Source organism: Anthonomus grandis, chromosome 8 (assembly GCF_022605725.1).
Source record: "Anthonomus grandis grandis chromosome 8, icAntGran1.3, whole genome shotgun sequence".
Taxonomy (NCBI): domain Eukaryota; kingdom Metazoa; phylum Arthropoda; class Insecta; order Coleoptera; family Curculionidae; genus Anthonomus; species Anthonomus grandis.
Window position 1 is genome coordinate 1464931 of NC_065553.1, and position 24538 is coordinate 1489468.

A 24538-nucleotide genomic window follows, 5' to 3' on the forward strand; every position below is an offset into this window, starting at 1 on the left:
GACTGGGAAAATTTAAGTCATTTATTTTTTTAAATGAATCTTTGTTAAATTATTTACCATTATTTATGGGATATCCTGTATATACTAATTTGAATTCTTTTTAAGTTGCATTTTTGAGGTCGATATGAATATTTTATTTATTTATTGGCTGTTTTTCAAACATGACTTTCATGCCACTTGTGTTATTTGTTTTATTAGATTTTACCATATCAATTTCTGTTCATTTTGAAAAATTTAAGGCTCTTATAATAATATTAATAATAATAACAATAATAATATTTATTTGTGCTACAAATTATAGAGTTACAGTTCTTCTATATGTAGGCAGTTGTTTAAACAAAAACAAAAAAAAAGAATTTATCTAATAGATACCTGGTACACATACACTAAATCATAAGGCAGCAGAGCTGGTATGTTTATTACGATTCCTTATAAAAAACTAAATTTTATATAGATTGTTTGAACTCAAAAGTCAATAATAATTTACACTTCTTAGCAGATACATATTTCTTTCATGCTTTTGTGTAACTAAAAAAAAAAAACAAAGTTATTATCAAAAAAAATCCAAAAATAAACAAAATTAACCCCAAATTTAAGAGGTTCCAAAAACATATTATCAGCTATTTAAAAGTATACTTCTGTATCATTTATTAAGTGTTTGCTCCAATGTTTTGTTTATACATTATTCTTGCAAATACTATGAAATATTTATTTATTAATTTCTCTCTTTATTTTTTAAACCCTAATAGAATATTATTTTTGTTTCTAGTGCGTCAAAGGGAGAAAAGGAGTATGCTCTGAAACTTTTGCTTTATTCTTCTGTAGAATCGACCTGTCAGCACACGATCCTCGGATCTCAAATTCGAGTCACGCTAAAAAAACGTACGGAAGGCGAATGGCCGAGACTGTTGAGAACGAGCGAAAAGATGCGTAAGATAACTTACGATACCGGTGCAATTAAAGTGGATGAAGGGAAACCAAGGAAATTTTTGGATTTGGGCCTTTCGGACTCCAGTTCGGCTGGAGATGACGAATATTACTATGACGTTTCTGAGTTAGATTCGGAGTACGATTTTGATATTCCGAACGACGAGGAATATTAATGTTTTTTCTCAGCTCGGTTTTTAGAAAACTTGAGAATTTACATCAGATATTCTTAATTTATGCAATAAGGGATAAGTGTTTTAAAAGTTGATCAATTATGATATTCAGAGTATCCTAATTGCAATGTCCAAACTTTAACAGGGCATTAGTGTTGTTTCGTAGTAAACCATTTTTGTGTAAGAGGGTTGACTTTTAAGTTTTGCATATGCAGCTGGAATAAAACAAAAAATAACTTTTAACGACTTTATTGTTTTTCAAAGTATTCTCCACGAAATTTAATGCACTTTTGCATGCGCTCAAACCAGTTGTCAAAGCTGTTATTCCACTCGTTTGTGGGTACTGTCAAAATTGCATTTTTAAAGGCGTTAACTGCTTCCTCTGGCGTCTGAAACCTCTGACCACGCAGTTCATTCTTGATTTTTGGAAAAGTATAGAAATCGTTGGGACTTAGGTCGGGACTGTACGGAGGATGATCCAATAATTCGACGTTTTGATAAGTTAAAAATTCAATAGTTTTCCGGGCTGTGTGCGAACTTGCATTGTCTTGGTGGAGGATGATTCGTCGTTGTGGGTTCGCTTTTCGAAGCTCAGCGATGACTTTCGGCAACAAATGGTAATGTACCAATCGGCAGTAACAGTTCGTTGATTTTCCAGAGGAATTGTTGCAACATGACCTGCTTTTGAGACAAATGTTGCAACCATCTTTTTAAATACACTTCGAGAACGAATGACTTTTGTTGGCTTTTCTTCATCTTAAAATACCCATACAGACGACTGACGTTTATTTTCAGGTTCATATGAGTAAATCCATGATTCATCACCACTGACAATGCTGTACACATTTTTAGAGTTTCCTGCCTCAAAGCGGTCTAGAGTTGTTCGACACCACATCACCCTAGCTTCTTTCTGTTCTTCAGTTAACAGATGCGGTATCCAGCGGGAAACTAATTTTCTTACCCGTAATTCTTCATGCAAAATTTTTTGAATTGAGGTCTTTGAAATCGCCAATGAAGCCTCAATCTCACGATATGTCACATGTCGATCTTCCGTGATAAGCATACGCACAGCATCAATGTTTTCTTGGGTGACAGCCGTTTTTGGTGCACCTGACCTTGGATCGTCGCTAAAACTAACCCGTCCACGCTTGAATTCTGCATACCAACGAGAAACTGTCGACTGATGTGGTGCTTCATCACCGAAAACAGAAATCAACTCAGCACAGCAGTCTTGTTGAGATAATTGCCTTCGAAAATTGTAAAAAATGATGGCCCGAAAATGTTCTCTGTTTAATTCCATGGTATGCGCAATTTGCTACCTTTAAAAATTCACTGTAGCTGTAAAACTATATGTATCGCACTGACGTTTTGAATTTAAGAAAAGTAAAGTTTGAAGTTAAGTTTGACTAATGACATTTGATTAGTGACGCCCTCTATGTTTCTATATGCAAAACTTAAAAGACATCCCTCGTATGTGGCATAGTTAGTGTTGCCATTATTTTGAGTGGCAAAACATGTAAAACAGTAAGTGGCCTTTCAGATGGATGCGTATGAAGTTCACGCGTATGATTGCCGGTGACGGCAGTAGAGAAACAAACATGCAAGAGAAAATATCTAGCGTTATTGCCACTGCTACATATTATCACTTAAAAAAAAAAAGTATCTTTAAAATATCTGTCTGAAGTCAAGATCTTCAAAACGATTTTTGCACACAATTTTTTCATTCTGTCAGGATTTCGTGGACGATTGTTTTAGGTATTGACAGTTCCTCAGCCATCATCCATCCATCGTCAACTGTCAATCGACGGTCATTAAGGACACAACCACGAATTCGTGCAACGTTTTCCTTAGAAGTCGATGGGGAGGGGCGTCCTGACCGTTGGTCATCTTTCACGTCTTCTCGGACATTCCTTCATTCTCAACTTCATTTGGCTCCATATGTCATGATTTTCTAAATTTATTTAAGTCCTTAAACTTTTACAGAGTTACTCGCTTAGATCCAAACCTTTCTGCAGAAATTTTAAATTCTCGTAATAAATATATTTTCTTAGTTCTTAGCAGCTGAATTACTCTTTAAAGTGTTTCCTTTAGCGAGGCATTGTACGAGAAGTACCCGATCCAAAAAAGAAAACACGAAAATTTTGGAAAAAAAATTGTTTATTTTTCAACATAATCTCCTTTCAGCTCTATACACTTTTCCCAGCGATCTTTTATAAGTTCGATACCCTTTTTATAATAAGAACTATCTCGCCTCGAAATGGCCATTAACTGCAGACATACATCACTTCTTCATCGTTGGAAAATCTTTGACCACTGAGCCAGTTTTTTAAGTTTGGAAAGAGAAAATAATCTGAGGGGGTCATTCTCATTTAAAGTCGTCAAACCAATAGTGAAAATCGTTCATTACAAAATATTTAATATTATGCAAAAAAACAAACAAATCATTTTCTAATCATGTTTTATAACACAATTTGGCAAAAGCAGTGCAAATTTTTTTTTTATTTTACCCATTTTTGAGTGATTCTGCTTACTGAACTTTGTCAGGTTCGTCACTATTTCTTAAAAGTCAGAAAATTAGCCTTAGACCCAGGTTAAGAATTCTTTTTAAAACATTAATTATTGCAAGAAGCCGATGGGTAATTTATTTTTTTTTAGTTTCTATTTTTCTATAAAAAGCAATACCATATTTTATGTGTTTTTCTAAATAGTGATGAACCTGACACTGATGTAACAAACCTGACAATGATGCTAAAAATTGATAGAAAACAAACACATTTAAATAATAATTGTTTTTTTTTTATTAAATGGCTCCAATTACAAAAACGTTTAACCAAAAATGTAAATTCTAAATTTAACCAAACATAACAAAATAAATCACATGTTGTAGGCAATTTCTTGCAAAAACACGATAATTCGCGTCCATATAAATCGGACTCAGAATCTTTCAAAATAATTTGACCTACTTTCATAATGCCTTTAGTCATTTTGTAACGATTATTTATTTCTTTTTTGGAATCAAAGTTAATGACATCTTCTAAATCGATCCAATAAAGTTTCACATTTACTTTTCCTTGAAGAATCCTAAATAACGCTTCTGCATCTGGAATGTCATTCCCTTTACAGACAAGTCCATCAGCTACTCTTTTGACTGCAGCCCCAACACCATCCGGAGCACCCTTACCATGCGAAGCCTCTGAAAAGTTCCATGAAGCATTTGAAAATCCATAATCTCTAAAATATGTATTCAAATAAAAAAAATTGTCCTTGTTGCGGTATTGTGATGTTGGGCCATCACTAAAGAAGTTAACAGTTTGCACACCATTTTGTTTTAGTTCTTCTAAAACAGGACGTAAGTGGGCCCAAATAGCAGGAGGGTCATGCCGAGTACAGGAAGAAATGGTACATATACTTTCAGGAGGTTTATTGTCATAGTAAACTACAACGGTATGGAGACTGGCCTGGTTGTGTGAGGAACCGAAATGCATTGCCTGTATTTCTGAACTCATTTTGCATGAGTAATTTTCAGAAAAATCTATATGTACAGCAGCCTCTTCATAAGTTAGTTCAGAAATACATTTTTGCCTTTGACTGGCTTGATGATTTTTTTTAAAGACATGCCAACAGAACATTGTTTTTAGTTCTGCATTAAAATTTGTGCATAGGTTCTTTAGCATTCCAGATTCACGGATAAGCTTTGTTTTATTAACAAAAAATGTTTTGCCTGATTTGCTCCTTTCCTCTTTTTCAAGTTTCCAAAAGTTCCAATTAACTAATTTATTTGGATCTTTAATATCCGCGAGGATTATAGCGGCCTGATCTTGGCATTTTGGGCAGATATTTTTCATGCAATCTTTTGATTTTACATCACACGTAACCAGCTTACATACGTTTTCGATGTTGCGTTCTGTGCATATTTTTTCTTTTACTAAAGTATCCAGTTTATGCTGTATATTGGAATGTTTTTTGCACAAGCAAGAATCTCTATCGGAAAGTTTTGGTTTCACAACCCAACAAGGTCTATGCCTGCAAAATGTCGCAAAACTAATTTTACTACAAGGAAACTCTTTGCAAAACTTTTCATAAAGATTTTTAAGGGTTTCCTTTAGCAATCTTTTCTGATATTTGATCTTGCCTCGTGTTACTGTTTGTTTTTTTTCCGGTGTTAACGTAGTTATGTCATCTCTATTAAAAAAGTCTCGTATTTTTTTATGAAGTGGATGTAAAGTAAGTCGACATCTTCCTTTCCCTTTTGACATTGTGGTTGAAGAATGACATTGAAGTACCTTTTTAGTTCTTGTTAAAAATTTATATTTTTTGACAATGGTTCCACTAGTGGCTCTAGAAATAATTTGCTTTTCTTTTTCGTTGTTTGTTTTTGAGTAATTGTCTTTTATTTGTGCAACTAGTGCATTATGAAAAACTAGAGTTTTTTTTACAGTTTCAGGAACATTATATCCTTTGGTATCTTGGATGGCTTTACTGTAAGGACTAGCTGTTTCACTTTTCTGACTCCCTGCCACAACATTCTTTTTCTGGTATCGCTGGCAACGTTTCTTATACTTTCGTAAAGACTGCTTTGTTTTTTCCAAGTCCTTTTCCAAACGCTTGATTTTCCTGTATGCAGCAGTTCTGTCCTTGCGAAGTCTCTTTCTTCCGGAAGACCTGTTAGCCTCTAAGTAAGATTGATTTCTTGGAGGTTCATTTACTATTCCAACATCTTCCATAGGAATATGATCGGGCAGGGGTATCGGACTTCCCGGTGGAGTATTTTGCTGAAGAAATTGGTCCTGTTCACGTTCATGTTTTTTTATCTGCCGACTTTTCTGTTGGTACAATCTCCATTTTTTTCTTTGGTAACGCTGCTCCCTATCGGAAAGTTCTTCTATAGACTTTTTGGACTTCTTTGCCCTCTTTCGGCTTTTTTCCAAATATTTTTGTCTTTTTTCGGGGTTTTCTTTTAGTTTTTCTCTATAACGCCTTGCACGTTCAGCCGGTGTTAACGGCATTGCTGAAAATAATGTCTACTTTACTACTTTTAACGTCAGGTTCGTCACGAACTTGTCAGCTGCGTTACGAAAGAATAGTGACGTAGCTGACCGTGACGAACCTGACATTTTATTAAAAATAAGACTATTTGACTATGACCGGCGACCGGTATTTTATTGTAAACATTACCTAACTTTTAGTTTGCTTTGGTTAACAAAATACAATAATTAGTTTTAAGAAAATATAAAGAAATTTAAAGTTATTTGCGTGACGTAACTGACAAGCAATAAACATACTCACCTTAAAGTCACAAGAAAACACTTTTTTAAACACAGTATTTAACTAAAAAAACACTTTCTTTACACTGCGTAGCGACACTATGGTTTCATTTAGCAAGCAGGTGGTTAACTGGAAATAGTAAATTGGTCCATATAAGAATTTTACGCTTTCTTAATAGTAGTGACGAACCTGACATATTTTTTAGAGACAATACTTTGAAAGAATTTAATAAATACGAAAAGCAAAGACGTGTTTCCTATAGGCGAAAAGTTAAAAATTAAATCAATATTTTTTAGTTATCTAAGTAAAGCCTAAGTAAAAAACAATTCCTTAACGAAAAATCATGATAGTATGAAAGCAACTAAGAAAGAGACCGTGACGAACCTTGACATTTTGTGACTTTAAAATGAAATAAAATTACATTGATAAAATCAAGATATATTATTTCCTAAACATGTGATTAATCCGTGTTTAGTTTTTATTTTAAAACATCTGATCGACACTAACAAACGAAACCTGAAGAAAAAAGTCTTGAAGACATCAAATATCAAAGTTAAATGAGAATGACCCAGGGGGCTAAATCTGGCGAATAGGGTGCATGAGGTAGCAATTCAAACTTTAATTCATTCATTTTGGCCATTGCAATAACGGATTTGTGAGCTGATGCATTGTCTTGATGAAACAACACTTTCTTCTTAACCAAATGCGGCCGTTTTTGCTTGATTTCTTTGCTTAAACGTTGCAATAAGTTCGCATAATTCGATTCGCCGTTGATAGTTTTACCTTTTTCAAGATACGAGGGCGGGTCAATAAGTCCGTGACTTTTTGGATAAAAGACAGGTTTTTATATAAAAAGTTATTTTATTTTTCAACATAGTCTCCTTTGAGTTCTATACACTAAGTCCAACGTTTCTCCAATTTTTTTATCCCTTCGGAAAAATATGATTTGTCGAGGTCATCAAAAGAGGCATTTGTTTGAGAGATGATTTCGTTGTTCGAGTCAAATCTCTTTCCGCCGAGCCATTTCTTTAGGTTTGGGAATAGGAAATAGTCATTGGGGGCTAAATCTGGAGAATAGGGCGGATGAGGTTGTAAGTAGTTCGTAACCTAATTCATGGATTTTTGCCATGGAAACTGCACATATGTGGATTTGCATTGTCCTGGTGGAAAAGAACTTTTTTTTTGGCCAAATGTGGTCTTTTTTCTTTCAGTTCCTCATTGAATCTATCCAATAAGTTGGTATAATATTCTCCATTGATTGTTTTCCCCTTTTGAAGATAGTCAATGTGTATTATACTGCGTGCATACCAAAAAACGGCCGCCATGACTTTATTGGCTGACAAACCCACCTTTGCCTTCTTGGGCGACGATTCACTCCGAGAAATCCACTGTTTTGACTGCTGTTTGGTCTCCGGCGTGTTGTGGTAGATCCACGTTTCGTCTACGGTGACGAAACGACGCAAACATTCGTCCATATTGTCACACCGGGGGTTGGCCCGGTCTAGGATAAAGCCGTGTGACGGTTACATACATTGTATGTAACTGGAACCTTAAGGTACGCTTTAGCATTGAAACAAAATATAGTTTACTAAATATCTTGTATTGACAGCAAAATATAATTACACGATTTAAGTAGAGTTACCCAAATAAAAGAGCTAATTTGACAAGAGATAAACTAAGATCGACATAACAGGATTAATAATTTAAGTACATGGGAATATGTAGCGAATTCTATAATTAAAGTGAAAGTAATGTTACGTAACTTAATAAAGTGACAATAATTGTGATCTTCTTCGATATGATAAAATGTTGTACTTACATTATTATTATTCTTGGAGCAAACATTTCACAAAGCTTTTCCGCACTGCTTTCGGTTACCTCTTCTTGCCCAAGACCCAGTCGTAACTCTGCCAAATTTCGTTCGTCGTACCCTGGTGTTTATTTTCTTTGTCAGCACAATTTCCGGTTTTTTCCAAACCATCGTTCTGTCGACAAAGTACTTTTGCAATCTTTTTACGATGGAAATGACTTGGTTATTTCATCATGCAATCAGGAAATTGTTACTTACACAATTTGTCGGTAAATGACCTGGTATACCGAACGAATATTTTTAAGTGATTTTTATATTAATAAAATAAAATTTAAAATGTTTTTTAATGAATTATCTTCGTTTGACAATATTGCGGTTGAATAACGCCAAACACTCCTGGGAAATTGTCACACGGTTGCGTTTGTGGTCGATTGTGAGCAAACGCGGCACCCATCTTGCGGAACGCTTTCTCATACCCAAATGTTCATTCAAAATTGAAACTACTGAATCATGTGAGATGCCTATGGCTTCCACAATCTCTCTCACTTTCAATCTCCGATCGGCTAAAACCATATCGTGAATTTTTTCGATTGTTTTGGATGTAGAGACCTCGACTGGGCGTCCAGAACGTTCGGCATCTTCCGTGCTTGTACGGCCACATCGAAATTCAGTAAACCACTTCTTTACCATGGAAATGGATGGTGCAGAGTCCCCATAATATTTATTAAGCTTAGTCTTGGTTTGAGTTATGGTTTTTTTCCGTAAAAAATAATGCTTAATGAGCACACGAAATTCACTTTTTTTCCATTTTCTTCTCAAAACAATTCTGCCATCAACAGCTGTCAAACACAAACTAAATGACGCAGCTTGTTCAAATTTTGATAGGCGTCAACTGACAGTTCTCTGTTGACGGGAGCAGAGTTGCCATTTCCATTAAAGGGCGGGAAATTCAAAAAGTCACGGACTTATTGACCCGCCCTCGTATATGGAAACTTTTATTATTTTATTAAAAACAAGTTGTAAACATAATGACCTTTTTTTTTAAGTATTTTGTAGCTATCCTTTAGCATCTAGGACTGCCTCGCATTTTCTAAGCATAAAGTCAATCAATTTTTGTAGAGAAATTTATGGCCATTCTAATTTTATGATATTAAACATATGCTGTTGATTTCTAGTATCAAAATGAGTCCGACTCCGGTGATCTAAGTCGTCTCAAAAATGTTCAACGGGACTTAAGTCTGGGGATTGAGATGGCCATTTAAGTACAATTATGCTTTTCTCATGAAACGAATCTTTTACTATCTTGAAAGAATACTTTAGATCGTTGTGCTGATTAAACCGTTGAAAAATCCACCGCAATGCCATATTCTCTTCTGCAAAAAGTGCATTTTTGAAATTACCACGACTGTAATTTGTTGGTAATATTTTGGATGTCTTGGCATGATAAACTAAATAAATTAATTTATTTAAATTATAATACTTGACTTCACCCGTATGATATGCGCTCCTATCATATGCGTCCATCTGAAAGGGCATTTATTACAGTTAATTCAATTTCGAAGATGGTACTTCATTTTAGTAACTACTCTATTAATTAAGTTTATGAATAATTTTAGAAGCAGAATACTGATTAATGTGGTACTTAAAGTTAGGAACAATTGTTCAAAATGTGATTGATTCATTGACATAGTAATCGTTATATTACACGTATAAACCTTCTTATTAGACAGCGCTAGTTCGGGAAAAACGTGATTTTTTCCAATATATAATTAAGTTGGTGGATATATTTACGCTCTTTTTTAGAAATTGTTTGGCAAAATTCCCTTTTTCAAGAAAGAAACATAAATTTACAATTTTTATGCACTTTTTAAATTATCTTGGACGCGGATAAGTTTGAAAATAACACTATATCTCACGAAAACCTTTTTTTCAATAAGAAATAGCATTTTATATCCAATATACTTTAGTGCGGTTAAAAATGCTATAGAGCGATCTCCATATTTATAAAATCGTAAATAGTTAAGCCTTATTTATGAGTAATCCTCGAATTGCTCATTGTCCATAATAAAGGCGCTATTTAAAAGTCCATATAAACGAAATAAAAACGTTGATCTGCGTTTGTAATGCCAAACTAACTCTTTTAAGCCTCATTCTCCTTATGCTTTTTATTCATAAATATACTATATCGATGGCCTAATTGTAATATCCCGTGTCTAAATTAATTGAACTTTAGAGAGATAAAATACGATTTTAAACAAAGAAATGAATGAACACGTGGATTTTTACTTGACCTTAGAATGAATAATTTAATTTTTTAGTAAATAAAAAATTAATTTTGCAGGATTTTGCGTTTTTTTTTGTGTAGAGACGAGTTACAGTTATGGTCATATAAATAGCACACTTTTCTAAATTGCGATAAAAAATATTAAATACCATTTTCTATTTTTTTTATAATATATTTAGCTTAGATGTTCTACAAAGAGTTGTATTTAATTAAAATTAAAAGAGTATTTTAAATATATAAGAAACATAACAAAAAAACTAAAGAAATTCTGGCCATTTAAATAGCACACTTAAAAAATATTTACTTTCACCAAAACCAATTTAATATTTTGTTGGGTATCCTTTATTTTTTATAACTTCACTTAATCGCTTGGGTATTGACTCCACCAATTTTGCACACACGCTTGCCGGAATACTGTTCCAAGCCTCTTGGAAGTTTTGCCATAGTTCATCCAGATTTGAGGGATTTAATACCTTAATTTTGGTTTTAACGTGATCCCACAAATTTTCCAGAGGGTTCAGGTCTGGGCTTTGTGGCGGCCATTCCAAAACATCTACCACATTTTTAGTAAACCATCGTTTTATTGATTTTGCAGAATGTTTTGGATCATTATCGTGCATGAACTTACATGTAATTGGCATAAAATGCTCAATGTATGGTTCCATAACATTCTGCAAAATCTCCCTATACTTGTATTGGTCCATTATTCCCTCTATACGATGAATAGGTCCAACACCATGCCATGACATTGCTCCCCATATCATAATTGATCCTCCTCCATGCTTAACAGTTTTAATTGTGTACCTAGGGTTTAAGGCACGATTGGAAGGACGTCTAACATAGCATTTTCCATCATTTCCAAATCTATTAATCTTGGTTTCATCGCTCCATAATATGGTTTTCCAAAAATTAATGTCCTTATTTATATGTTGTTTAGCAAATGCCAATCTTTTTTTAATATTTCTTTTTGAAACAAGTGGTTTTCTCCTAGCTACACAACCTTTGAGATCTTTTTCACATAATCTTCTTCTTATTGTTCTTGCAGAAATATTGACGCCATATTGGTCTGCTATTTCACGTTTTATTTGGGCGGAACTTAAAAATGGATTACCCTTGCTTATTCTAATAATAATTTTATCCATGTTATACGTGGTTTTTCGAGGCCTTGTTAATCTTTTCTTGTTCATTGTGCTTTGAGTGGTCTCATAGAGAGCCAGAGCATTATAAACCATTTTCCTAGAGCAATTTAAATCTTTTGCTATAGCAGAAATAGAAAAGCCTTGATTTTTCTTTTCTATAATAAGAGCTCTCCTCTCTGGTCCACAATGTTTCTTTCTACCCACTAAAAACAAAACTACTCTTGACAATATTCAAAAATTTAAAAGTTAAAATAATACTTACTAATTAACACTCGATATATTTAATAAGAATGAAAGGTGTGCTATTTATGTGTCCAGCCTTAAAACGTTAATATTGGAATGAAATTCTGTATGTGCATATATTTTTAAAATAAACATAAAGTCTTGCATATTAGGAGGAGATTAACTGCTTAAATATTTTCTTATCAGTCAGGAATTTGTTTTTTGTAAGTAATATATGAAAAGGCTAAGTGTGCTATTTATGTGACCACAACTGTAAATAAAACAATGTATCAACCTTAACGCTATCATTTATACAGGGTGACTAATGTTCATTTAAAATTACCTATTTTTTTACCTTTTTTTAACTACTCTTAATAACTCTTTAGTGGTGCGACCTAGGACCAAAAGGCTTATGAATGATTTGAAGCCCATAATAAAGAGAATATTTTCCTATATTAACCGTTCTTGTAAGTATAACAATTTTTGAGCTATGAATTTTTAAACATTTTCTCATTTTGAAAATTAATTGTGTGCACCCTGCATGTAATAGACGAACCAAAACTGATTGAACAAATGCGTCATTTAATTTACTACAACATACTAAAGCCTTATTTTTTCAGCTTTTTTTTTTCAAGCTCAATTTTTCAAATTTTGAAATAGAGTACCATGAATTTCATGCGTTGAAAAGTTTAAATTTTTATTCAAGTAATGCAATGTAAATAAAAATTTTTTTAATAAAAATGTACCTATATAGCTATTAGGCTCTATAAAAAAATTATATGTACTAGGTAGTAGTTAGAATTAATATGGAATTAAATGACCCTATCTATCAAGCGTCAAAAATGCATAATACAATTTCCCCAAAATATAAGATGTACTCATAAATTAAAAAAGCTGCTTTGAATAAAGGTGTAATAATTTAAAAAAATTGTACTAAATTATAATTTTTTAAACTTATTTTGAATTTAATTTCTAATTTTACTGGACTAAGAAATGCGCACGAAAAGTGAAAGTAAACGCGCGCACGCCCCTGTCTACCCCCACGCTGTCTACTGACAGCGTGGAGTCTTTCTGGGGTGGGGGGAAGGGGTTCGCTGCACTTGGAAGGTACTTCATTCTACTACAGTCAGTCTTGTTCCGGCATCGGTAGAAGTAGGTTAGAAGAAAGTGGTTCGTTAGTAGTTGTTGTTTTTTATGTGGTTCCTGCCAAGTTGGAGTTAAAGGTAAGTACTGACTTTTTTTTACAATTGCATGCAATTTATTTTGAATTATGGTTGCTAAATACAGAGGCAAAAACGTTTTATTAGTAGCAATTTAACATGTTTATTTACGATTGGATTTGCACGAAGAAATAAGACAAATTATGTGAATTTATTCGCTAAATTCACGTTTACTAAGGGGTTAGAATACAAATACGGAATTTAATAAAGTCTAATATTTTTTTCAAAATTTTCTTAAAAGCTAAGGAAATTTATTCGCTAAATTTCCACCTTTTAAAAATAGTCAAACATATTTTGATATTGTTTCTTGTGGATTTATTCGCTAAATTCACATTTAAATAAAATCAATAAGGGGTTAAATACAAATGCGGATTCTAATACACTCTAATTTTTTTTAAATTTTCTAAAAACTTAATAAGGAAATTTATTCGTTAAATTTCCATTTTTTAAAACAGTAAAACATTTTCCTGAAAACACTTTAATATTTTTTCTCAAAAACGTCTTGTGTGCATTTATTCGTTAAATTCATATTTAAATAAAATTAATTAGGGGGTTAACGTACAAACATTTGTGGTTCTTATGGTGGTACAGTGTCAGTGTTTTGTGAGTGTGTGTTTTTTATGTGGTTCCTGCAATGTTGGAGTAAACGGTAAGTACTGATTTTTTTTACAATTGCATGCAATTTATTTTGAATTATAGATGCATTTGAATGAATTAATTAATATTAAATTTAATTATTGGCTAAATTCATATTTAAAGAACAAAACTGAAGTGAATTACTATTTTATTTTTATTAGTGCATATCCAATTCTGGGTAATTCTTGTTAGTGATGATTTTTTTAGCATGCTTATTTACGATTGGATATTGGATTCGCGTTAGTTTGCATGAAAAAATAAAACAAATTATGTGAATTTATTCGCTAAATTCACATTTACATAAAATCACTAAGGGGTTATATACAAATAAGGATTTTAATACACTCTAATATTTTTTCAAAATTTTCTGAAAACTTAAGGAAATTTATTCGTTAAATTTCCACCTTTAAAACAGTCAAACACTCTCTTTAAAACACTTTAATATTTTTTCTCAAAAATGTCTTGTGTGAATTTATTCGCTAAATTCACATCTACATTAAATCACTAAGGGGTTATATACAAATAAGGATTTTAATACACTCTAATATTTTTTCAAAATTTTTTGAAAACTTAAGGAAATTTATTCGTTAAATTTCCACCTTTAAAACAGTGAAACATTTTCTTTAAAACACTTTAATATTTTTTCTCAAGAATGTCTTGCGTGAATTTATTCGCTAAATTCACATCTACATTAAATCACTAAGGGGTTACATACAAATAAGGATTTTAATACACTCTAATATTTTTTCAAAAATTTCTGAAAACTTAAGGAAATTTATTCGTTAAATTTTTACCTTGTAAAACAGTGAAACACTCTCTTTAAAACACTTTAATGTTTTTTTCTTAAAAATGTCTTGTGTGAATTTATTCGCTAAATTCACTTTTACACTAAATCACTAAAGGGTTATATACAAATAGGGATTTTAATACACTCTAATATTTTTTCAAAATTTTCTGAAAACTTAAGGAAATTTATTCGTTAAATTTCCACCTTTAAAACAGTGAAACATTTTCTTTAAAACACATTCATACTTTTTCTCAAAAATGTCTTGTGTGAATTTATTCGCTAAATTCACTTCTACATTAAATCACTAAGGGGTTACATACAAATAGGGATTTTAATACACTCTAATATTTTTTCAAAATTTTCTGAAAACTTAAGGAAATTTATTCGTTAAATTTCCACCTTTAAAACAGTAAAACATTTTCTTTAAAACACTTTCATATTTTTTCTCAAAAATGTCTTGTGTGAATTTATTCGCTAAATTCACATCTACATTAAATCACTAAGGGGTTACATACAAATAGGGATTTTAATACACTCTAATATTTTTTCAAAATTTTCTGAAAACTTAAGGAAATTTATTCGTTAAATTTCCACCTTTAAAACAGTCAAACACTCTCTTTAAAACACTTTAATATTTTTTCTCAAAAATGTCTTGTGTGAATTTATTCGCTAAATTCACATCTACATTAAATCACTAAGGGGTTATATACAAATAAGGATTTTAATACACTCTAATATTTTTTCAAAATTTTTTGAAAACTTAAGGAAATTTATTCGTTAAATTTCCACCTTTAAAACAGTGAAACATTTTCTTTAAAACACTTTAATATTTTTTCTCAAGAATGTCTTGCGTGAATTTATTCGCTAAATTCACATCTACATTAAATCACTAAGGGGTTACATACAAATAAGGATTTTAATACACTCTAATATTTTTTCAAAAATTTCTGAAAACTTAAGGAAATTTATTCGTTAAATTTTTACCTTGTAAAACAGTGAAACACTCTCTTTAAAACACTTTAATGTTTTTTTCTTAAAAATGTCTTGTGTGAATTTATTCGCTAAATTCACTTTTACACTAAATCACTAAAGGGTTATATACAAATAGGGATTTTAATACACTCTAATATTTTTTCAAAATTTTCTGAAAACTTAAGGAAATTTATTCGTTAAATTTCCACCTTTAAAACAGTGAAACATTTTCTTTAAAACACTTTCATACTTTTTCTCAAAAATGTCTTGTGTGAATTTATTCGCTAAATTCACTTCTACATTAAATCACTAAGGGGTTACATACAAATAGGGATTTTAATACACTCTAATATTTTTTCAAAATTTTCTGAAAACTTAAGGAAATTTATTCGTTAAATTTCCACCTTTAAAACAGTAAAACATTTTCTTTAAAACACTTTCATATTTTTTCTCAAAAATGTCTTGTGTGAATTTATTCGCTAAATTCACATCTACATTAAATCACTAAGGGGTTACATACAAATAGGGATTTTAATACACTCTAATATTTTTTCAAAATTTTCTGAAAACTTAAGGAAATTTATTCGTTAAATTTCCACCTTTAAAACAGTGAAACATTTTCTTTAAACCACTTTCATATTTTTTCTCAAAAATGTCTTGTGTGAATTTATTCGCTAAATTCACATCTACATTAAATCACTAAGGGGTTACATACAGATAGGGATTTTAATACACTCTAATATTTTTTCAAAATTTTCTGAAAACTTAAGGAAATTTATTCGTTAAATTTCCACCTTTAAAACAGTGAAACATTTTCTTTAAAACACTTTCATATTTTTTCTCAAAAATGTCTTGTGTGAATTTATTCGCTAAATTCACATCTACATTAAATCACTAAGGGGTTACATACAGATAGGGATTTTAATACACTCTAATATTTTTTCAAAATTTTCTGAAAACTTAAGGAAATTTATTCGTTAAATTTCCACCTTTAAAACAGTCAAACACTCTCTTTAAAACACTTTAATATTTTTTCTCAAAAATGTCTTGTGTGAATTTATTCGCTAAATTCACTTCTACACTAAATCACTAAGGGGTTATATACAAATAGGGATTTTAATACACTCTAATATTTTTTCAAAATTTTCTGAAACCTTAAGGAAATTTATTCGTTAAATTTCCACCTTTAAAACAGTCAAACACTCTCTTTAAAACACTTTAATATTTTTTCTCAAAAATGTCTTGTGTGAATTTATTCGCTAAATTCACTTCTACACTAAATCACTAAGGGGTTATATACAAATAGGGATTTTAATACACTCTAATATTTTTTCAAAATTTTCTGAAACCTTAAGGAAATTTATTCGTTAAATTTCCACCTTTAAAACAGTCAAACACTCTCTTTAAAACACTTTAATATTTTTTCTCAAAAATGTCTTGTGTGAGTTTATTCGCTAAATTCACTTCTACACTAAATCAGTAAGGGGTTATATACAAATAAGGATTTTAATACACTCTAATATTTTTTCAAAATTTTCTGAAAAAGGGAAATTTATTCGCTAAATTTCCTCTTTATTAAAATTTACCTCACTTACTAGCCAAACTGACATAAAGATCATGATCAAAACATCAATCACATCAAAACATTGTTATGAGGGGTTCTAAAAAACAACGAACAAAATATTTATTGGCAGATTTATTCGCTAAATTTGCACAAACTAATTTTATAAAAAAGGGATTTAGAATTTATTAAACTCTTGGAGGTTTTCTGTAAGGAATTTATTCGTTAAATTTCCTTATTAAAATTGTTTTCTTTTTATAATATAATTGAAATAAAAGTTTTTATAACTACAACTACATGGGATCTAAATAAACTAATATCCAATCGTAGATAAGCAGCATATGCATTTATAATGTATCAATTTTGTCTCAAACGTTCATTTTTGTAATTTTAAGTTTAATTAAAATTACAAAAATGAACAAAGACCTGACTTGACTGTACTTAACTAATAATATTGACAAAGCATGTAACCAGTGTGCTATTTTTTCCCTTGAAAAATTGACCAAGCATGTATCAGTGTGCTTCCCTGAATAAAATTGACAAATCATGTATCAGTGTGCTATGTTCCCTTGAAAAATTGACCAAGCATGCATCAGTGTGCTTCCCTGAAAAAAATTGACAAATCATGTATCAGTGTGCTATTTTCCCTTGAAAAATTGACAAAACATGTATCAGTGTGCTTCCCTGAATAAAATTGACAAATCATGTATCAGTGTGCTATTTTCCCTTGAAAAATTGACCAAGCATGTATCAGTGTGCTTCCCTAAATAAAATTGACAAATCATGTATCAGTGTGCTTCCCTGAATAAAATTGACAAATCATGTATCAGTGTGCTATTTTCCCTTGAAAAATTGACAAAACATGTATCAGTGTGCTTCCCTGAAAAAAATTGACAAATCATGTATCAGTGTGCTATTTTCCCTTGAAAAATTGACAAAACATGTATCAGTGTGCTTCCCTGAATAAAATTGACAAAACATGTATCAGTGTGCTATTTTCCCTTGAAAAATTGACCAAGCATGTATCAGTGTGCTTCCCTAAATAAAATTGACAAATCATGTATCAGTGTGCTATTTTCCCTTGAAAAATTGACAAAACATGTATCAGTGTGCTTCCCTGAATAAAATTGACAAATCATGTATCAGTGTGCTATTTTCCCTTGAAAAATTGACAAAACATGTATCAGTGTGCTTCCCTGAAAAAAATTGACAAATCATGTATCAGTGTGCTATTTTCCCTTGAAAAATTGACAAAACATGTATTAGTGTGCTTCCCTGAATAAAATTGACAAATCATGTATCAGTGTGCTATTTTCCCTTGAAAAAGTGACAAAGCATATATCAGTGTGCTTCCCTGAAAAAAATTGACAAAACATGTATCAGTGTGCTTCCCTGAATAAAATTGACAAAACATGTATCAGTGTGCTATTTTCCCTTGAAAAATTGACCAAGCATGTATCAGTGTGCTTCCCTAAATAAAATTGACAAATCATGTATCAGTGTGCTATTTTCCCTTGAAAAATTGACAAAACATGTATCAGTGTGCTTCCCTGAATAAAATTGACAAATCATGTATCAGTGTGCTATTTTCCCTTGAAAAAGTGACAAAGCATATATCAGTGTGCTTCCCTGAAAAAAATTGACAAAACATGTATCAGTGTGCTATTTTCCCTTGAAAAATTGACCAAGCATGTATCAGTGTGCTTCCCTAAATAAAATTGACAAATCATGTATCAGTGTGCTATTTTCCCTTGAAAAATTGACAAAACATGTATTAGTGTGCTTCCCTGAATAAAATTGACAAATCATGTATCAGTGTGCTATTTTCCCTTGAAAAATTGACCAAGCATGTATCAGTGTATTTCCTTGAATAAAATTGACAAATCATGTATGAGTGTGCTATTTATTCCCTTGAAAGTTTATTCCCTTGAAAAATTTAACAAGCGTGTAACCAGCGTGCTATTTATTCCTTTGAAAACTTATTCCCTTAAAAAATTGACCAAACGTGTAACCAGCGTGCTATTTATTCCCTTGAAAGTTTATTCCCTTGAAAAATTGACAAAGCGTGTAACCAGCGTGCTATTTATTCCCTTGAAAGTTTATTCCCTTGAAAAATTGACAAAGCGTGTAACCAGCGTGCTATTTATTCCCTTGAAAGTTTATTCCCTTGAAAAATTTAACAAGCGTGTAACCAGCGTGCTATTTATTCCTTTGAAAACTTATTCCCTTAAAAAATTGACCAAACGTGTAACCAGCGTGCTATTTATTCCCTTGAAAGTTTATTCCCTTGAAAAATTTAACAAGCGTGTAACCAGCGTGCTATTTATTCCCTTGAAAGTTTATTCCCTTGAAAAATTTAACAAGCGTGTAACCAGCGTGCTATTTATTCCTTTGAAAACTTATTCCCTTAAAAAATTGACCAAACGTGTAACCAGCGTGCTATTTATTCCCTTGAAAGTTTATTCCCTTGAAAAATTGACAAAGCGTGTAACCAGCGTGCTATTTATTCCCTTGAAAGTTTATTCCCTTGAAAAATTTAACAAGCGTGTAACCAGCGTGCTATTTATTCCCTTGAAAGTTTATTCCCTTGAAAAATTGACCAAACGTGTAACCAGCGTGCTATTTATTCCCTTGAAAGTTTATTCCCTTGAAAAATTGACAAAGCGTGTAACCAGCGTGCTATTTATTCCCTTGAAAAATTGACTTAGAGGAATGGTTTTTAGTGGGTCGGGGCTGAAAAAGGCCTTAACCCCACACTACCCCGGGCCGGCCCGGGGTGTCTGTTAGCAGATTTTTTTAACCTCTCTAAAAAATAAAAAAAAAAAAAACGATGGTAAGTATGTTTCAGGCAATTCCTAGACATAGAGGAATCTGCATTAGAAGATCATGAAGTTCAAAAAGACGATACCTGGCAAACTATATTATTTATATAAGCAGATTATAAAAAGGTAAACGTCGTTTCTCTACCTTATATAGAACCTAAGTTATAAGCACTTTTATCCAACAGGTCCCGATATTTGGCGAGAAATTCCTCAAAGGACAACGCTTCTATCTTTTAATAATTGAAGGGTGGAAAAGCTAGAGAGCCTAAGTGCCAAAAACATAATTTTACAGGAGAGCGTGTTTTAATTTGTGGTACTTAGGTCGCCTAGCTTTGACGTGCTGAGAAGGTTTTAAATTGGAGGGCCTAAGTACCGTGTTATTATTATTGGGTATTTTAAACAACGGATTGTGAACAAAACTAAAAAACTTTATTTCTATATTAATTCTTTATTTTAAAATGTTCATATTTTTAGTATTTACAAGTGTATCAGTTGTTTGCTGAATTTCAAAAAAGTGCCAGACTGAATCCATATCTATGACTTCAAATGGGTTATGGTATCTCGCCGTTTTTACAATATCGTGTAATTCTGAGGTGATAAAAGCTTTTGAATTTCGTTTTCTTTTAAGCTTTTAAAGCTTTATAAGCGTTCTCTTATAAGCTAGTCTTTCAAAATAAAATAAGAATTATTGCCCTATTTCTTAGACGATATAAAAAAATAAAATTCTTCTCTCTTCTCTCTCTTCGAATCATAAAATTATAAAACCTGTAAAACAGCGTATTCTTAACGCTCACAATATTATTTAGAACATGATTACTTACGAATAATTAACTATTAACAATAATTTTTGTCAAAATACATAAAAACAAACAATCTAAACGTCCTTGATCCCTCAATTTTTCGTAATATACGAGGAATTTAAATTTAGCGCAGCGCATGCTCTTTATTCATTAATGGAGCTACTGGGTTTTAAAATCGATAAAATATGGATTTCTAATCACGGTACACCTCATATTTCAATATAGGTATATTTTGAGATACGATATTAAAATGACGATAAATAATAAAAGCAATTTCCAAGGCTTCCTTAATTTTGTACGATACAGGGTTTTGACACAACGTGCCAACAAACCTTATGTAATAAAAATCTCAAAATTGTCAAATACGGGGTATTGCAGTTAGTCCATCGATATTTATCTACACTATCGGACAAAAGTAGAGAAACCAACAATTTTCTTACAAAATATTTCAACATAATAGTTATTTCTCTCTCTATCTACCCACTATTAATAAAATTAATAGTGGGTAGAATATCCCTTTTTGGCAATAACCCCGCAACATCGGTTTGGCATGGATTCAAAAAGTTTCAAATGGTTCCTTCTCCAATAGAATTCCAGGATTCTTGAAGAAATTTAATTAGATCATTTTTAATGCTGATCCGATGTTGTTTTATAGGCAGGTCTAGTTCCTCCTAGAGGTTTTCAATATAGCTAAGATCGGAACTTTGTGCAGGAAAGTCCATAGTCCAAAATTTTTTTTATAAAAACTATTCTTGAACTACCTTTGATTTATGTTTAGGATCGGTATGATATTATGCTGCTGATATATCCAAGTCAATAGTAAATTATCCTCAGCAAATAGTAGCATTACATACATTATCTAAATACACAAATAGATCCACAATAATCTTAATAATATGTAATGGTTCCATCACCATGCTTTAAAGCGGAAGGTTGCTATGACTAAGTACTACTGGGCGATATGTGCTCATCTAACTCCTCTCTCCTTAAGAAGCAAAAATAATGGAGTGGCTGGTTTGTTTGAAGTCTTTAAGTTCAACTTCAGAAGGGGTGGCTTCAATGGGTGTCATCTTCTTCTTATGACTTCGTAGTTTTAATATGGATGGCATCTTGGATTTGAAAAACCGAAGCAAAATCATGAATAATCGTGGTAAACTTCATTTACTAGATTTAAGTGGTTAACAAGATATTTCAATCGATAGACCGCACTAAATTCTATAGTACTCATGTTGAGTGTTGGTTGATGTAGTGGTAGGACTGCATGGTTTATTTGAAGTTCTGGAAGAATCAGTGGTTTTCCTTGTTTTATTCTAATATCGTTGATACATTTTCTTGATCCAATAGATATTGCACACAAATGTGGAATTGATATAAGGGTTGGTGAGTATATTGATCTATATCTTTCTAAATCACATTTTATAGCGATTTGGACTGCTTGTTCTGGAATTACTAGGAGTTCTACTTGAGTCACTTCCTTAACCAATTATTCTTTAAGGTGCAATTTGCTTATTTGGCAAGATGCTGCACGTAAATTTTCTAACTGAGTGGTACAATCATCTTCTTTGTGGAAGGCTTCTTGACAATAATATCTTTCAATTTCGGGACAACTATTCTTTCCATATTTGAGACTTTCATATTGCTTTTGGTTTGTGCCACACAAGGGTATTTAGAAATAACAAAAGTGTGGTTTTCAGGAGTAGGATATATATGATAAAAGGAATATTTTTCAGGTTTCAAAAAGAAATGTATTTGAATTGAAAATATTATTCTATTATTTGAAAATGACACTTGAGTTCCAATAAATTAATAGTAAGATGGAATATTTTTAAATTTTGGTATAGTATTATCGTCATAAATTGTTTCTAAATAATTTAGTGTTTGATTTAGCTCAGATACTGAAATAATCAAATTATTTAGCGAGTTTCATTTGGCAAATAATAGGGCCTCTTCTAAATTATCAAGGAAAGTAATTAAGTTTTGGCAATTTAAATTAATTTGTGATAGCAACCCTTCAAGCATTAGATATTCAAAATGACCGTTTTCTACTGTAAACGCTGACTTTGGTATTGCTTTTTCTGTGATTTAAATTTGATGAAATCCGCTAGCAAGATCCAATGTAAAATATTGGTATAGTCCTAGCTTGTCCAAAATATCGGTTATATTAGGAATGGGCCCATCTATAATCAATAGTTGTTTCACTGATTTTTCTATAATCAATTACTGATCTCCATTTTTGTTGATTAAAAGCATATAGTTTTTTAGGCATTATCCATATTGAAAAGCTCCAAGGGCTGGATGATGGACAAATAATTCCTTTTTTTAGCATCTCATTAATTTGTTCTTGTACTTCTTGTTTATGAACTTGTGGATATCTATAGGATTTTGTATGTACAGGTATCTCATCTGTATTTTTTGGTAACAAGGTAATTATTATAATTTGTAACAATAACAAGGTAATTTGGCTGGCGTTTTCGGCTTTGTTGGTGTTTTTTTATTTTTATTGAATATTAAAAACAATGAATAAAATTAGTTTTTTAAAAGCAAATCCATTTTCCCCTTTATCATTGGAACAAAAAGTAGAAATAAAGGAGTTAGGGCGACCGTTGCCCGATTTAAATATAGAAATTTTTTTTTCAGTGAATAAAAACAATAAAATTACTTATTTGTGTACCTTACTGTAAATATGGAAAACTGTATGTTGCCTGTGACCTGAAGTATTAACATTTTCACGTAGTTTTTAAAAGTTCATTTCCTTAAATTTCAAAATTTTTAAAATGTATATTTTTATCTACAAAAAAAATAGGAAACTAATTGCGTTACAATTTTGATAATAAAATGTAATAATTTCGATCACTCGTTCGGTCATGATAAAATTAGATCAAGGTTTGGCCCTACCTCCCTGAACTGTCACCAGCCGCCACTGGACTCAACCCCAAGTATACCTGTCCAACAGTGAAACATGGTGGTGGAGCAGTAATGGTTTAGAGATGCTTTTCGGGCTAGGGTATGGGCCCCCTGTATAAAATAGAAGGTATAATGGACCGGTTTCAATATAAGGACATATTAGAGAGCCAAATGATTCCATATGCTGATGATACTATGTCTTTAAGACATTTATTTCAACAGGACAACAATCCCAAGCATTCTTCTCGGTTCGTAAAAGTTCCCCTGATCTCAATCCAATTGAGAATCTGTGGGACATTTTAGATTCCAAAATCAGAGGAAAATCTTATAAAAATCAGCAAGAATTGTTTGAAGCATTGAAGAAAACATGGGTGAATATGGATCCAGGGATTATTTCTAAGCTAATAAGATCTATGCCAAAACGTTGTGAAGATGTAATTAAGAATAACGGGTGCTTTACAAAATATTACCTTATATTTTTTTTTTATTAGAAATGAAATAAAAACGAATATTAAAAAATGTTGCTTTACTTTTTTCCACCTAAAAAATAATTTTTTAATACAAAAATACTAAGGACAAGGAAATATGTTTTTTTTTCTTAATATTGAATTGCTTGTGTAATAATAAATTACTGGAATTAATTTTACTTCTGGTTTACATTCACTGCTTGAAAAAATAAAGTATTTTCAAATGTTGCTCTACTTTTTTCTACTACTGTACATAAATAGGACTTAGATGCCTAAAATATAACATATAGAAAGAACATATACATATAGCAACCTTAGTACTACTTTTTGGTGCCTAGCTCATTTTGTAAAATGGCGACGGGACGCCATTTTGAAAATAATAAATACTTAGAGATATATACAGATATAGTTTATAAAGTATCAGTATTTTGATTTTTTCAACACGTACTATGAATTTTCATTGCTACCATATAATTTTATAATGTAATTATTGACTTTCAAAAATGCTTGTTAAAATTAGGATTGAATGTATAGATATATATACAGGGT

At 31.6% G+C, this 24538-nt stretch overlaps 1 protein-coding gene across 1 annotated transcript in view; it reads left to right on the plus strand.

The window, feature by feature from the left end:
* Window positions 1-10518, plus strand: part of LOC126739498 (putative ATP-dependent RNA helicase TDRD12) — an 82734-nt gene extending 72216 nt beyond the window's left edge. Inside the window, exon 22 of the mRNA XM_050445205.1 lies at window positions 770-10518. Within this exon, the coding sequence (XP_050301162.1) occupies window positions 770-1103 (334 nt within the window). The 3' untranslated portion in view covers window positions 1104-10518. The remainder of the gene's footprint in view (window positions 1-769) is intronic.
* Window positions 10519-24538: the final 14020 nt, after the last annotated feature.